The sequence below is a fragment of the Artibeus jamaicensis genome, unplaced genomic scaffold (assembly GCF_021234435.1).
Source record: "Artibeus jamaicensis isolate MK-2021 breed Jamaican fruit bat unplaced genomic scaffold, CSHL_Jam_final contig_447, whole genome shotgun sequence".
In the NCBI taxonomy this organism is placed as follows: Eukaryota; Metazoa; Chordata; class Mammalia; order Chiroptera; family Phyllostomidae; genus Artibeus; species Artibeus jamaicensis.
Genome location: NW_026521834.1, coordinates 1,590,411 through 1,606,975, shown reverse-complemented (window position 1 = coordinate 1,606,975; position 16,565 = coordinate 1,590,411). Strand labels below are relative to the sequence as shown.

At 43.9% G+C, this 16,565-nt stretch overlaps 1 protein-coding gene across 1 annotated transcript in view; it reads left to right on the top strand.

Moving 5' to 3' along the window:
• Positions 1 to 16,565, top strand: part of PRCC (proline rich mitotic checkpoint control factor) — a 38,183-nt gene that overhangs the window by 9,108 nt on the left and 12,510 nt on the right. Inside the window, exons 2-6 of the mRNA XM_037132628.2 lie at positions 5,200 to 5,247; positions 8,127 to 8,693; positions 12,116 to 12,211; positions 13,892 to 14,035; positions 16,484 to 16,549. Of these exons, the coding sequence (XP_036988523.2) occupies positions 5,200 to 5,247; positions 8,127 to 8,693; positions 12,116 to 12,211; positions 13,892 to 14,035; positions 16,484 to 16,549 (921 nt within the window). The remainder of the gene's footprint in view (positions 1 to 5,199; positions 5,248 to 8,126; positions 8,694 to 12,115; positions 12,212 to 13,891; positions 14,036 to 16,483; positions 16,550 to 16,565) is intronic.

The window sequence follows — 16,565 nt, the reverse complement described above, 5'->3', positions numbered from 1 at the left end:
AATATTTTTTTTAAATAGAAAAAGAAAAAGCAGGGACTCAAACAGATTGTACACCACTGTCATAGCAGCACTATCCACAGTAGCCACTATATGGCAACAGCCCAGATGTCCATAAACAGATGAATAATCAACAGAGTATGGATATAGTTACCAAGGAACATTATCAGCCTTAGAAAGGAATGAGAGACCTGGCTGGTGTGGCTCAGTGGATTGAGCACCGGCCTGTGGACCAGGGGGTTGCTGGTTAGATTCCCAGTCAGGGTACATGCCCGGGTTGTGGGGCAGGTCTCTGAGTCTGGACGTGAGAGAGGCAGCCAATCAGTGTTCCTCCAGCACATCCACATTGCTGTTACTCTTCCTTTCTTTCTCCTACCTTTCCCTTCTCTCTAAAAAAAGAGGCAAATAAAATCTTTTAAAACAATTTTTAAAAAGGAATGAAATTCTGACATATGCTACAACATGGATGGGCTTTGGAGATCGTATGCTAAGTAAATAAGCTAGACACAAAAGGACACATGTGGTGTGATTCCACTTACATGAGGAATCCAAATAGGCAAATTCATAGAGATGGAAAGTGGAGCAGTGTTAGCAGTCTGTGGGGGGTGGGGAGCAGGAATGGGGAGTTAGTGTTTAACAGGTACAGACTTTCTGTTCCGGGTGTTGAAAAGGTTCTGGAACCAGTGGTGATCATTGGACAACATTGTGAATGTACTTAATGTCACTGAACTGTATGCTTAAAATGGTTAAAATGGTGTGTTTTGTTATATGTGTTTTACTATGATTTAAAAAAACCCAGCAAAACCAATATGCTTCTGTACCTCACTATCAAGGAGGTTCTCCTGGAGACTAAATTAAATACTGTGTGTTCAGGCTAAGCCCATCGCTTCTAGACAGTTACTTGACAGAAGCTGAATTGATTTTCCTTTCAAATGCTCCAAGGCAGCTATATCTCCTCCTCCCTGCATCCCTCCCCAGAGTGACTGGAAGGTGTTTGGCACATCTTTTATAATTCAGATTACTCATCTCTCTGCTTTTTGGTACTCTAAACCAAAATTCATTATCTTTGTGAAGTATTTGGAAAATTCCTTGCTGAGCTTTACTTCTGTTTCCTGTTTTCACTCAGGCCCCCACATGCCCAGAAGTGCTTTGAGTGGTATCTAAACTTTTCATAGTGAACCAGTGAGGCCCACCTTTCCAACCTTTTCTAGGGTGGAGTTGGCTACAGTTACATATTTTAGCTAACTCCATCCTAGGGGCAGAAGTGGTCCTTATTTTATTTGGCACTCTTCCAATCCTTTGGAACTTACTCTGTGGCCCTAGGTGGTTAGTGAATGTCTCTGAACCCTGTTTGTCAGCTTTAAGGATGTACATTTATAGCTATCCCTTCTTCAGATATCAACAGACATGACTTAACAAGAGTTTAGGGGCACAGTACAATTTTTGAGGGTCTTGTTTTAGTGTGCTGTTTTAGGGAGCCTGTCATATTTAGTGCCCATCGTGAGATGATTTATAATGGGGTTTAGTGGATTCATGTGGTAAGTCCAAAGAGAGAAGGATGATGTGAATAGCCATAGCAGTCCTCTAAATCCAGAAATAATAAGGTATTTCTAAGGTCTTTGTATAGTTTTTTAAAATGTCAGTATAATGTAACAATCTCTGATATTTATTTATTTGTATTATTTAATTCTTTTTCTTTTATTTTTTCTTCTAAAGATTTTACTTATTTTTTTTAGAGAGAGGGGAAGAGAGGGAGAGAAACATCAATATGTGGTTGTTTCTCATGTGCTTCCCACTGGGGACCTGGCCTGCAACCCACACGTGTGCCCTCAATGGGAATTGAACCAGTGACCCTTTGGTTTGCAGGCTGGCGCTGAATCCACTGAACCACACCAGCCAGGGCTCTTTTACTGATTCTAAAGAAAGGGAAAGTGGGAGAGAAACTTCAGTGTGAGACAGACACATCGATCAGTTCCCTCTTGTACCAACCCCAACTGGGGAATAAACATGCAACTCAGGCATATGCTCTGACTGGGAATCGAATGTGCAACCTTTTGGTTTGCAGGACAGTGCCCAACCAGCTGAGCCACACCAGGCAGGACACAATCTCTGCTCTTTGAAGATAAATTGAATTTCCTGTCCACAGAAGTGCCTTCAGTTCTATTAGTTGTAGAACAATCTGCCTACATTTTCACAGTGGCCACTTTTTGTCACAGTATCTGAAAAACAAGAATATGCTTGTACAATTTTATAAATACAATAATCTTAAACTTGGATAAAATTTATTTATTTTCAGATTGTTTCCATTGAACCTATTGTGAAATGTTAAAGTATAAATGTGCCTGGGGACTTCACGAGACCATTACACACTCCATAGTGAGGTGGTTCTGTGTGGTCTGCTGGAAAGGGTATTAAGTTTTCACCATCAAAACAGGGAAGATGGTCAGGAGCCCCTGGGGCAATGGGGGTTTAGAACAGAGAGAAAAGATTGAAAAGGCTTAGGTGTTTGGGGATTAAAGCTTTTTCTTTGGTTGAGTTTGACATCTTGGTGGACTACAGAGAATAATAATCCTTGAACTCTTTAGAATTTTAGTTTATATATATTTTCACTCGTAGGAGCTCAGGCAGTCTCTAGAACACCTTTGTGACATGGGTAAGTATTTCCAACTGTGGCTTGGACAGTTAGTTAAATGGCTTATTGGGGATTCCCTAGCCAGTAAGTGGCAAAGCTGAAGCTCAAACCTGTATTTATGATTTTGTGTCTGGTGCTTTCTTGGCTGTGTCTTGTGGCATCTAGTAGGGTCTGGTCAGTGCGGCTCTGAAGCCTGGACAGCTCGGCGCAGTGTTGTTGCAGAAGCACGGGAGCTGGAACTAACTTGGCCATTATGTAACCTTTCCAAGCCTTGTTTTTCTTAACCATAAAGTTGAGATATCGGTGCCTATCTTGAAATGTTTGTTATTTTAAGGACCAAGTGAAAGATTGTAAGTTGCCTGACACACAGTATCCTTTCTTCTACCACCCTCTCTTAGTCCTCACAGTTAAATATTGAGACAGATAAGTGGTTTTATAAATATATTTGGCAGAAAATAATTAAAACATTATGGCCCTGGCTGGTGTAGCTCAGTGGATTGAGCGTGGGCCTGCGAACCAGACAATCGAGGTTCGATTCCCAGTCAGGGCACATACCGGGGTTGCAGGCCAGTTCCCTGCAGGCCAGTACCCAGCAGGGGATGCATGAAAGGCAACCATACATTGATGTTTCTCTCCCTCTCTCCTTCCCTTCCCCTCTAAGGATAAAAAAAAAAAAAATTAAAAAAAAAAGAAAATAATAAAACATTATGTTCAGACTACTGTGTAGCAATATTGAACTACAGTGCCTTTGTTGTTAGAGTAGAGGCAAGAATACACACATGAGAAATGTATAATTTTCAGAGCAAAGCACAAATAAATCAGGATTGGTGTGATCTTATCCCAACAAATCAGTGACACAGAGTGAAAAAGTATAAGGTGAGATTCTCCAGGAAGACTTCTCAGGAGTTTGGAATGAGGAAGTACAGAGTGCAGAGTGACAGGAGAGTGAGTGTCGGCAGTGACACAGGCACCGGGAGAGAGAGTTCTAAGTCAGGGGACTTACGTAAAAGAAATCACAGCTATAGGAACAAGTCTTTGAAGTGATATTTGAACCACACTTGATGCCCTTAATTCTTACTGCCTTTATTACAGTTTTTAGATATTTGTCATTCTTCTTGGACTGGAAGGTCCTTGAAGGAGGGGCCTTTTTTCATCATGGCACACAGAAAATCTTTGAAGGACACAGGAATAAATGGTCCAGGTTTTGCCTCTGGAAACCAGCAAGCCAGGAGTCTGCATGCTCCAAGTCCTGCAGGGTGTCCCGCGGGCTTCATGGACCTATAGCATAGCTGTAACCCATCCACGGGACACCAGTTGGGAAGCCCTGTGTACATACATAGCACGGAATAGAACAGGACCTGTGTAGAATAGGCTCTCTGTCTTTCTTAAGATTTTTAGAGAGATGGGGAAGGGAGGGAGAAAGAGAGGGAGTGGAACATCAGTGTGTGGTTGCCTTTAGCACACCCCATACTGGGGATATGGCCTGCAAGTCAGGCATGTACCCTGACTGGGAATCAAACCAGCGATGCTTTGGTTCACAGGCCTGCGCTCAATCCACTGAGCTACACCAGCTAGGGCCTCTCTCTCCTTTTTAAAAGATTTTATTTAGTTATTTTTAGAGAGGCGAAGGGAGGGAGAGGGGGAGAGAAACATCAGTGTGTGGTTGCTTCTCACGCTCCCTCTATTAGGGACCTGGCCTAACGCAGGCACGTGCCCTACACTGGGAATTGGACCAGCAGCCCTTTGGTTCCTAGGCCCGTGCTCAACCCACTGAGCCAGTCCAGCCAGGGCTGGGGAATACTTTAAACTTGCTATTCGTTTGCCTTGCAACTTTCTGATATTTGAAGATACTGAGAACTTGTATTAAGTTAAAAGTTTAGATATTTTCAGTGTGAGAGCTTATATTAGAAACATTTCTGATGAGTCAGAGAGATAACACAAATGACCTCTTGTCTTGCCCCAAATTCTCAGTCATCATTTGCTTGCCTTCTTTCTGGACACGAACAACTGTTTGGCAGACAATAGATCAAACTTGGAGAGGGAATGGATTTCTCCAATGGCTTTGACCTTTAATGCCTCATGGAAGAGTAGTTAACACACCACTTAATCCCACTGGAGTTCTCAGACCTGTGGTAATGTAGTCTATGTAAGTGGTTTTAGAAGTGAAGCTGAGATTGGGTGAGATTGTGGGCCAAATCCCATTTATCTTCTAGTGGGCAGACTTACAGGAAGAAGAATGGGTATAGCTTCTTGTTTCCACCAAAAACTAAATGAGAGGAAATAGTTTTAATTTAAAGGAATAGAAATTGATCCAAGAAGGCTATGCAACAGGTCTGGGATGGGGAGTGAAAGAGGAAGGGAGGTCAGCGCATACCCGTTCTCTGATGTTTGAAAGCAGGAAGGGATCTCGGCGTCAGGCAGGGCCTGGGTCGGTGTGCCCCTTGTGCAGAGGTGGGGCCCAGAGATGGCCGCTGATGTCCGGTCCTTCGTACGTGCTTTACTTAATGTGTTTACTTCACCATTCTTAAACAGTAAGGCCTTTGTTTGACTTATTTTTTTTTTTTTCTTAGTCAGATTCCGAGGAAGATGAACCCACAAAGAAGAAAACTGTCCTTCAGGTAAGCTTTGTGACATAGTAGAGGCCATTTCTTCTCTTCCCATATTGCTTCCTGAAAGACAGGATTTACAGTGCCCAGAGGTTTCCAAATCAGCCAAATGCAGGTGTTTAAGGATCGACTATTTTAAGTATGATTATTGTTTGATAACATGAGATCTTGTGCTTCTGTGCCCTCTCCTCACTGTCCCCCGGCTGTAGTGTGGTGGTGGTGATACCTGTTGTACAGGACAGGTATGGTGGTGAATGGGAGCTCAGTTTGATTCATTACATTTCCGGGAGAAGGATTATTTAGGGAGGGCAGTACAAGCAGTGAATAGGTCAAAATGATGTATGAATATAATTTTGTAGGGAACATCATGTATGTTTTTATTTATTAAAAATTTTTTTTTAAAGATTTTATTTATTTATCTTTAGAGGGGAAGGAAAGGAGAGAGGGAGAGAAACATCAATGTATGGTTGCCTTTGGTGTGTCCCCTGCTGGGAACTGGCCTGCAGGGAACCGCCCTGCAACCCAGGCATGTGCCCTGACTGGGAATTGAACCTCGATTGTCTTGTTCGCAGGCCCGCCCTCAATCCACTGAGATACACCAGCCAGGAGATAAAATTTTTTTTTAATTTTACTTTTCAATTAAAATTGGCATACAAAATATATTATTTGAATTAAAGTATCATGTGTACAACATGTGATTAGACATTTATATAACCTAGAAAGTGATTACCCCTTTCAAGTACCCACTTGACATCATACGTAGTTATTAATATTATTGACTCTACTGTACTTTACATCCCCGTGACTATTTTATAGCTGCCAGTTTGTATTTCTTAATCCCTTTTTGATTCAGCCCCTTATTCCCTCTCTCATCTGGCAATCATCAACTTGTTCTCTGTATTTACAAGTTTGTTTTCTAGAATAGCTGTATTTTAAAATTGTCCATCTTCTCTGTCTCATTTTTAACCTGGAAAATAAATACTTACATACATTTACTGTGTGCCAGGCACTGTTTTAAGTGCTTCAGTAGCATTTGATTGATTTAACCCTTATAATATTGCCTAAGTTGTAGTGTTATCATTCCTGTGTTATGTACGAGGAAACTGAGAGCTCAAGGTCAGACTGTGGGGTGGGGGGGCGGGAAGCAGAGCTGGGCTTTAGATTTAGGCAGTCTGCCCATGGAGCCCAGACTGTAACCTGCTGCTCCGTAACCAAGACCAGAAGTCCTCAACCAGATGGTGCCAAGAGATGATCTCTGCTGTTCGCTGTTTACTCATCCCAGTTTTTTTACTCTGGCTCCCAAGATCTTCCTGTTTTACTCCACACTTGGTGTGGATCAAAGTTGGTTCTATCTTCATAAGGTAGTTGTCTCATGATTCAGGTGTACAATACCGAGTCATTTCCCTAACTCTGTTACGGTGTCCGTTCCACTGCCGAGAGGTCTTAGGAGGATGGAACGTGGAAGTTAGAAAGGTAACTGCCTAGAGTGACACCATGTCCATATTTGTGATGGAGGAAAGTGGCACACTGAGACTGAAGGAGGTCAGTCGTTCTCCTGGTACCACAGTGGCTTCCTGGAGGAGGTAGACTGGTGTAAAAGTGATGGGAAGACACTGGCTCAGATAAGAAGACACCCCAGTGGTAAAGTGCAGTCTTCCAGGGGGTTGGAAGAGATGCATATTGTAGATAGAGAAACTGAGCTGTTAGGGCAGAGTGGTGACCCAGCACTGCACAGGGATATAGCCATGATGCAGGTGGCATCTGAAAAGTTGAACAGTTCACAAGGTACCCTGAGGATGTGTTCTTGGCATCTCACTGGGTTCCTATGACTCTGAGCGTCTAGGGTTAGAGCGACTCAAACCCGTGAGCACAGAGAACAAGGGGAGGAGCTCATTTTCTGGGTAAACAGTTCTGTCTGGCCTACTTGACTCAAAAATCTTATTTATGTGTCTGGGCAAGTTTTAGCTGAGAGTGCTGTAGTACACTGGTACTCAAAGACCAATGACTTTATTCCGTTCTCCTTTTTCAAATTGGCTCTTCCCTCAGCTTTACAGTTAGACCAGTCTGCTGTGTAGTATATTGAAAGCAAAGTCTGAGAGATTCTTTTTTTTTTAAGATTTTATTTATTTACTTATCTTTATAGGGGAAGGAGAGAGGAAGAGAAACATCAATGATGGTTCCCTTTTTTGGGCGTCCCCTGCTGGGAATTGGCCTGCAGGTGAACTGGCCTGCAACCCAGGCATGTGCCCTGACTGGGAATTGAACCGCGATCCTCTGGTTCGCAGGTCTGTGCTCAATCTACTGAGCTACACCAGCCAGGGCTCTGAGAGATTCTTATGATATGTTAAGTGCTTGACTCTGGTGTAAACAAGCTGAATATAATGCATCTGTAGGACTTTCCTTGGGCATGGGAGGGGCCTTTTGGCAACACATATGAACATCTCTTTTGGACAGAACCTTGTTCTTGATTTGAGTACCAGTCCAAAGGAAGCAGCAAGTTTTCATGTTGAGAAGAACCTTCAGGACATAGAAAGAGGTTGAGTAACAGCTGGAGAGAGCCCTGGGCTTCTTGGGAAGAAAGATGAGGTGAAGAGCATTGTAGTTGCCAAATGCACAGAATCAGGAAAGTCTCTATGACAGAGGGCAGTGGGGCTGGGTTGGCATGGAGCCAACCAAAACCATGATGACATCTTACCTTGGGAGGAGCAGGCAGCAGAAGGGCCTGAGATAGGACTTAGGCCTAGATTGATGAAGGTGAGATGGCAACAGGGCAGGTAAGATTTTAGACCGGAGCACATACCTGTAATTCTTGTTCTTAATGTTAGCGGTATATATCATAACATTTCACTTGTCATCTTTCTTCCCTCCTTCCCCAAACCTGGGCTCACCAGGGATCCAGCCAGGGGACTGGTTTGTCCGCCTTGCTTCCCCAACCTAAAAACCTGACTGTGAAAGAGACTAACAGGTTGCTCCTGCCCCATGCCTTCTCTCGGAAACCCTCGGATGGCTCCTCTGACACTAAGCCCTCCAGACAGGCTTCAAAGACCAAGCCCTCTTCTCTTGCCCCTGTTGTGGGTACCACAACCACCACTCCATCGCCCTCTGCCATCAAGGCTGCTGCCAAGAGTGCTGCCCTACAGGTGACAAAGCAGATCACACAGGAGGAGGATGAGAGTGATGAGGAAGTAGCCCCTGAGAACTTTTTCTCCCTCCCGGACAAGGCTGAGCCACCTGGAGTTGAGCCATACCCTTACCCCATTCCCACTGTCCCTGAAGAGCTGCCTCCAGGCACGGAACCAGAGCCAGCCTTCCAGGATGATGCAGCCAATGCCCCCCTTGAATTCAAGATGGCAGCAGGCTCAAGTGGGGCCCCTTGGATGCCTAAGCCCGGGGATGACTACAGCTACAGTCAGTTCTCCACATACAGCGATGCCAATGCTGCTGGTGCTTATTATCAGGTGGGTACGGGGAAACATTGGCTCATGGCCATCAGGGAGAGCTTTCAGCCAGTGAGACAGCCTCTGGGGCATCACTTTAGCTGAATTAATCAATCTTCTAGTGGTTTTCCTATATTTATTGGGCCTCAAAACTACTACATTTATTTTTAATTTTTAATTTTTTAAATATTTTATTTGTTTTATTTTTAGAGAGAGGGAAAGGGAAGGAGAAAAAGAGGGAGAGAAATATGGATGTGCAAAAGAAAATTCCATCAGTAGCCTCTCTGACGCCCCCAGTTGAGGACCTGGCCTACAACCCAAGCATGGCCCTGACCAGGAATCCAACTGGTGACCTTTTGGTCTGTAGGCTGGCACTCAGTCCAGTGTGCAAAACATACTACCTTTGTTCTGAACCATATTTGGTCTAAAATCCCCCGTCTTGACATCTAACAGGTAGAACCACATAATTGACACCTTTATTCTGAAAGTAAAATCGTATGGGAGAAGCTAGTGGGAGACAGGGAGAAGGCAGAAGAGGAGTGGTCTTTAACTTAGAAAGCCAAGGTAGTTCCACAGATGTGGATAATGAAAGTAAGTGAACTGTGGCCTAGACTTCTAATCGCAGTGAATTCAAGAAGAGTTCCTGGAGGTGGAAAGTACTGAGAACACAGAGGAATGGGAGAGGTGAATGAAAAGGGGGAATAAGGAGACTGGTGAGGCCTTCACCTATTCATGAGAAGTTGAAAGACGCAGACAAGGCCCTGAAGAGGGGAAACGAGGGGGCCACAGTTGGGCTGTGATAGAGAATGAGGTCTGAGGGTGGGTTGGGTTCGGACCAAGCTGTATGTGTCTGGGCAAATTCTTAACTGTCTCTCTGAGTCTTAGATTCCTCAGCTATTAAATGGGAATGATAATGGTAATCTCATAGGGTTGCTAGCATTACATTAGCTTAGCATGATGTCTGGAACATAGTAAATGCTCAGTAAATAGTTATGATAACTTTTTATTCAAATGTTGTTTAGAAGAGCTATCTAGATTGTTCTGTATGGCCTTAGAGAGTAAGAGTATAGGATGCCAAGTTGTAAGTAGGTTTAAGAAGACTTTCTCAGTAGTCAGAGCTTTTCTAGTTGGAGAAGGAGTGGTTGAGCAGAGACAGTTGGCCGGTCCAGGCCAGGGAGCTGTACAAAGTTTTCCTGCCAGATTGGGGTACTTGGAATGCTTAAGTCCTTTTGTTATTTTCTGACTGGTCAGTGTTAATCTTATCTTCAGTCTGGGCATGGATAGGGACCCTTTTCAATCAAAGACTTTAAACAGTTGTGTTTCTTAGGTATTTGCTGTTAAACCTTGTGTCCTGTAGCTAATCAGACTAATCTATTTTCCCCAAACATTGTTAGAAGGAAGGAGGAAGAAGAGTGTTTTGACCTTTTTAGCAAAAAAAAATAAAATAAAATAAAGCCCTAGCAGGTACCTACCTCAGTTACAACATTATCCTCATACGCCAAGGTTGTACATTTAATCCCTCGTCAGGGCACATAGAAAATCAACCAATGAATGCACAGATGAGCGGACAACAAATCAGTGTTTCTTTCTCTTCCCCCTTCCTCTCTCTCTGAAATGAATGAATGAATTAATTTTAAAAAATTATTTTAAAAGATGCTATTTAAATCAGAAACCTGGTTTACATTCAGCAAATGAATAACAAAATGGAATTCTATATCTCGTTCTAAACACCATTGAGGGAGTCAGTGCAAATTAATTTATTTTGCACTTTATTTTATTTTATTTTTTAAAGGTTTTATTTATTTTTAGAGAGGGGGAAGGGAGGGAAAAAAGAGAGAAACATCAATGTGTGGTTGCCTCTCAAGTGTCCCCTACTGGGGACCTGGCCCATAACCCAGGCATGTGCCCTGACTGGGAATTAAACCAGTGACCATTTGGTTCACAGACCAGCACTCAGTCCACTGAGCCACACCAGCCAGGGCAAATTAAGGCACTTTAAATATACTGGAGGACCCTGTAATGTAAATATCTTATTGTCAGTACAGGTGACCCTTAAAAAAGGAGGGGGTTAGGGGGCAGATACCCTCCCATCTCCCACAGGGTCAGAAGTCCTCCTATAACTTTCCATTCTCCAGAAACCCAGCTACCAATAGCCTTCTGTTGACTGGAGGCCTTACCAATAACATGAATAGACGATTAACATATATTTTATATATTATATATATTATATACTACTGTACTTTTATAAAAAAGTAAGCTAGAGAAGAGAAAAATACCTTTACAGTATGGGGGGGAAATACATGTATAAGTGGAGCCACGTAATTCAAATTCCTGTTATTCAGTGGTCAGCTGTACTTTTATGGAAAATCATGCTCTCATCATTCTGGATTTTTATATAGTTTTTTTTTTAAAGATTTTATTTATTCTTAGAGGGGAAGGGAGGGAGAAAGAGAGGGAAAAAAACATCAGTGTGTGGTTGCCTCTTGCACGCCCCCATCTGGGGACCAGGCCCACAACCCAGGCATGTTCCCTGACTGGGAATCAAACCGGCTACTCTTTAGGTTGCAGGTTGGCAGTCAATCCACTGAGCCGCACCAACCAGGGCTATATAGTTTTGTTTTTTTTTTTTTTATAGTATTTTTGACTTAATAATTCTTAGACCTTATTTTCCATTTAGGTCATTGTAAAGTGAATGTTCTTAGAGGAACTTTTTTTTTTTGACATTTTAGACAAAGATAGAAGGATTAGGAAAAAGTGAGGTCAGGGTGGAAACATTGTCTCAGCCCTGTGGCTGCCTGGCTTGGCCTCAGCAGGGGCCTTGCTTTCTTAGTGTCCACAACATCTGGATAGTTTACCCTTAAGAGGAGTTACCAGATTCCTGAACCAAAAACCTGGTGACACAAACCTGGTTTGGTCCTGGCTTTCTAAATCCCATGCTACTCGTACAGTGGTTGATTTTATACCAGAGATCTGAAGCCTCCCCACCTATTCATTATTATAGGCAGTCTCCCTGTTGTGCACAGAGGCTCTAAATAGGATGAGGAGCAGAAATGACATGCCCTCACACCTTCTCATCCCTCTCACCTCGGAGCTTATTAGGGTCTTATGGGCAGGAGGAGCAGAGTTCCGGGTACAACAGATGTAAAGGGTGGGAATCATTCTTGGGAAGCAGCTGAGAGAACAGGGTGTAAACTGAAGCAAAAGAGAATGTCTTACTTGTCATCCTTCCCTAAAAATTACCCATTTGTCTGGATAGTGCTGAAGAAACTGCTCTTGAGTTGAGGTCCTTAGGACCTGTGCCTTCAACTGGTACATTTGAGGGGTTTGTAATGTGAGCATCACTGTTGCCTCTTCAGAAGGGTTTTCTCTGTGCCTGGGCAGACCTTGTTGTCCCCTGTCCACTGTGCCCTCAGTTGGTGAGATTTTTCTTTCCTTGGCTGCAGGATTATTACAGTGGTGGCTACTATCCTGCACAGGACCCGGCTCTGGTCCCCCCCCAGGAAATTGCTTCAGATGCCTCCTTCATTGATGACGAAGCAGTAAGTTAACAAAGTGCAAGTGACCATCGTTGACCCACAGATAGATCTGAAGCTAAAGGAAATTTTTTAAAAACTATATTCAGTAAAGATTAGGTATGGTAGCATATAACAGAATTTCCAAATAATAGGGCTTCTGTAAGAGAAGGTGTTTATTTTCCTCCCAAAAGAGTAGTGGTAGGCAAGCCAGGCAGGGCCGGTGGGACAACCCCACAAAGTTGTCAGGGATCCAGTCCCCTTCTGATTATTATTGGAAGGTTGTGGTCTTTATTCACGTGGTCAGTGATAGCAGCTAAGGCTACAGCTGTCCGTCTGCACTTTATCTAGCCCTCCAGCAGGATGGAGAGAGACAGAGAAGAGACACTGTCCCTTCTCTTTTAGGAGACTCCCCCAGAGTTCCTGAGTTCATTTCCATTTCTATTTCACTGACTAGAGTTTGGTCACATGGCCTTATCTAGTTGTAGGGGAGCCTAAGAAATGTAGTTTTTTAGTTGAGTGGTAATATTCCTAGTCTAAATGTTGGGTTCATTCACATGACAAGAGAAGGGGAGAATGGATTTTGGGAGGGAACAGCAGCCATAGTACATAATCCTTGTGTTCCATGTAACTGGACCCCCTGCTGCTGAGCTCCCCAGCCTTAGTGTAGGGGGTATTAAAACCCCATGTCCTGCAGCCATCAGGCCACGTTTGGGATATAAAGTATTGTTTCATCTTTAGGGATGTCACAGACTATTAGACGGGGCAGTGGAGAAATGGGGTGCTGCCTCGTTCCATGCAGGTTCTTACAAAAATTGTTTCTGCTCACCCGTTCACAGAAAGGTGTCCATACCTTCGCATACTTCTCTGCCGGTGGTTAATACTGTATTTCTCCACTCTCCTGTGCATGTCCTGGACAAGTTCCACAGTTAGGTTCTTTTTGTTCTAAGCCTAAGAGGCATCAGGGAGGTGATCCAGGTGGCAAAAGTTAGTTTCTTGTGGGTAGAGTGACCCTAGAGGCCTCACTAATGCCTAGACAGGGACCTGAGTCTCACTGAAGTTTCTGAGGGTTTTAATTTGATTCCTCAGAACCCACACTCCATCCCGGGTACATCTTTGGGTGACTGTGAAGTGATCTGCATGTTTTGTGAGGAGGAAGAGGAAACAGTGCGGTCTCCTAGGAAATTTCCCAGGCCTTTTTCCTTGAAGGCCCCTCTCTGCCCAGCCGTCTGTTTTCCCTCACTCATGCATGCTCTGCGGTGGGCCCTGCTGAATTGGTGACACCAAACCAATGAGAAGGAACAGACATAAAAAGAACTGATTTTTAGAGAATTCCTAGATTTTTTATACCAAATTCTTCATTTGAAAGCTATATGCAGTCCTTTTAGGCAGATAATAGTTTATAGTAATTCAAGTGCAAATTCATACCAGTTATTCTCAGTACTCACTTATGTTTGGGAATATATCTTGACCTTCCTTTCCCGGAGTTCAGGAGAACTGAGAAGTAACCATGTATCTGGCATCAGAGTAGCTTGGTAGATGTAGGGTGAAAGAATGTATTATACATAGGGGAAGTGGGGGTGCAATGGAATTGGGGAATCGTGAAACCATTCCACATCTTTAGCCATATCTCCTAATCCCCCACCCAGATCGCCACTCCTGCATTGTTTTTTTTGTTTTGTTTTTTTTTTTTAAATTCTTTTCCAGTTTAAGCGGCTGCAGGGCAAGAGGAACCGAGGTAGGGAAGAGATCAACTTTGTGGAGATAAAAGGGGATGACCAGCTCAGTGGGGCCCAGCAGTGGATGACCAAGTCATTGACAGAAGAGAAAACCATGAAGTCATTCAGCAAAGTAAGTGGGAAAGACCTACTGGGTGGCAAACTTGGGAAGTCCCCTAAGTCCTGCTCCCTACTGTTACTGTCACAGCACCTTTAGCAAACACCTCTTGTCAATGTTACTGGCGTTTGCACCGAGCCTCACAGATACTGCTCCTGCCTTGCAGCGCTTGGTCGCACTTCATGCTCCATCTGGATTGTGCAGTCTGTTTGCTGAGACGAATGGTGGAACGGTTTCTGAGTTGGGAAAAATCTTTGATATGTTGACAGAATCCACAGCTGCTCTATCCTCTCCCTGTAGGCATATCCCTCTCTCCATCCCACTAAGCTGTAGGCTCAAAGTGTGCAGAGTTTTGTGGGCTTTTCTTGCAGAGTTTACAGTGTAATTGGGAAAAAAATGTAAGGACAGTTTTGAGGTGTGGGCACCACAGAACCTCCGAAGTCCTGGGTGCTGGGTTCTGAGTGTGCAAGCCCTCCTCTCTCCTTCCATTATTTATTGTAATCACCCATGACCTTTTCACATGCTTTATTCCTCACATTCCCGCACCGCCATCCCACCTTCTCTGGGCTAGTTGTCTTCAGTCAGAATGATGAACATCACTTCACCTAGTAGCTGAGTACAGGAAATGTGGACATTTATGAGCCTGCCACGGCGGGGAGAATGTGGGAGAGCCCTGGATTCCAGCTCAGTACCAGCAAGGTCAAGGTTGGGCATCTTATTCCCTTCTCTGGCCCCGCCCCCCGTTTGCTTTGTTCAGTAGCCACAGATGGTCATTGGAGCCCTAGCCATTTGTTTTAACTGAGTGTTGGCGGTCATAGAGGACAGAGAAAAGGATAGTGGTTAGATAGCATAGATTCATGCCGTTTACTGGAAAAACCACTTAGAGCTTGCTGTACTAACTGTGGGGTGAGAGGTATCATTACATAGTAATAGTGACTGTTGTTAGCACTCACTGTGGACCAAGAATGGAGCTGGATGTCTTATGTTTATCAGCTTTAACTGTCACATTAAATGACATTAAGTAAAGCAGGGATTGGTGTTTGCTATTTTCCCTGGTCCAAGTTTTCTTTCTACCATCTCATTGTACTGAGCTAGATTTAAAAAAAAAATAATAATTGATTTTTAGAGAGAAGAGAAGGGAGGGAGACAGAGAAGAAGAGAAACATCAAACATGATGTACAAGAGAAACATTTATCAGTTGCTTCTCGAAAGTCCCCAACTGGGGACCTGGCCTGCAACCCAGGCACGTGCCCTGACTAGGCATCAAAGTGGTAACCTCTCAGTTCACAGGCTGGCACTCAGCCAGGACATGCCTTCTTTTTAAAAAAAAAAAAAAACTAGCTCAAGCCCTGCCTGGTGTGGCTCAATGGGCTGAGTGCTGGCCTGCGAACCAAAAGGTTGCGGGTTCGATGCCTCGTTGGCGCATGCCTGGGTTGCCGGCCAGGTCTTCAGTAGGAGGTGCACGAGAGGCAACCACACACTGATGTTTCTCTCCCTTTCTCCCTCCCTTCCACTCTCTAAAAATAAGTAAATAAAATCTTTTAAAAAATAGAAAAAAAGAAGGCAAAGATTCGTTTCCTTTCCTTGCAGAGTTTACAGTGTAGTTGGGAAAAAGATTAAGGACACGAGTGTAAATGATTACAGCGCAAATTGATTACATAAGTGCTGAGGAGACTCTAGAGAGGAGTTTCGGGAGTTGGGTGGGGCTGATTAGGAAGCTTCTAGTCTGAGAAAACACTAACAGAGGATGGAAAAAGTATAGAACAAAAGCCCAAACCGATACAGATTTTGACAGTAGATCATTTGCATCAAAGTTTAGTTAGGGGTTCAGTGCTATTAGAGGTGGAGGCTGGAAGATTGGAGAGAGGTGGCGATGATGGTGAAAACCCTAGTTTCAAGGAAGCTGGGATTTGCTAGAACGGGGGCAGCGGGGATTTAGCCAAAGGTGATTGTTGGGAGAGGGTTTGGTAAGCAGTTAGGTAGGAGACTGGCTAGACATCTGTACTGGCTAGGGAGTAGGGGACAGAGATGAACAGGACTCAGGGGATTATGAGATGGGAGGAAGGTTGCCTGTGCTCCGGCACTTAAGCTGTATTAGACTGACTGTAGGCAATACAACTGGTATCAGATGTTCACTGTGGGCAGAGCTTGGTGCTGGGGGTGGGGTGGGGTTGCTAAGAAAGAAGACAGAGTCCCCATCTTAAAATGTTTCAGTCTAATGGGGATATTAGCAGGCTATTTCAGGCAAGTATTCTGAGTGTGGCTTTTTGTATATAAGGGCCTTAATAAAAATAACGGCTTTGTAAGTATATAGACATAAAAATAGCTGCAAGCTCACTTTTCTCCCCCAGAATTTGGGCAGTGTTATTGTTTTCTCAGTCCCCAGCATCACACTGTCTAGGCATCTGAGAAACTTCTGCTTTTCTTCCTGTGGATTAATGATTGTGTTTTCTTCCCTTGCAGAAGAAAGGTGAACAGCCAACAGGCCAGCAGCGGCGGAAACACCAGATCACATATCTGATTCATCAGGTGAGAGCACCGAGGG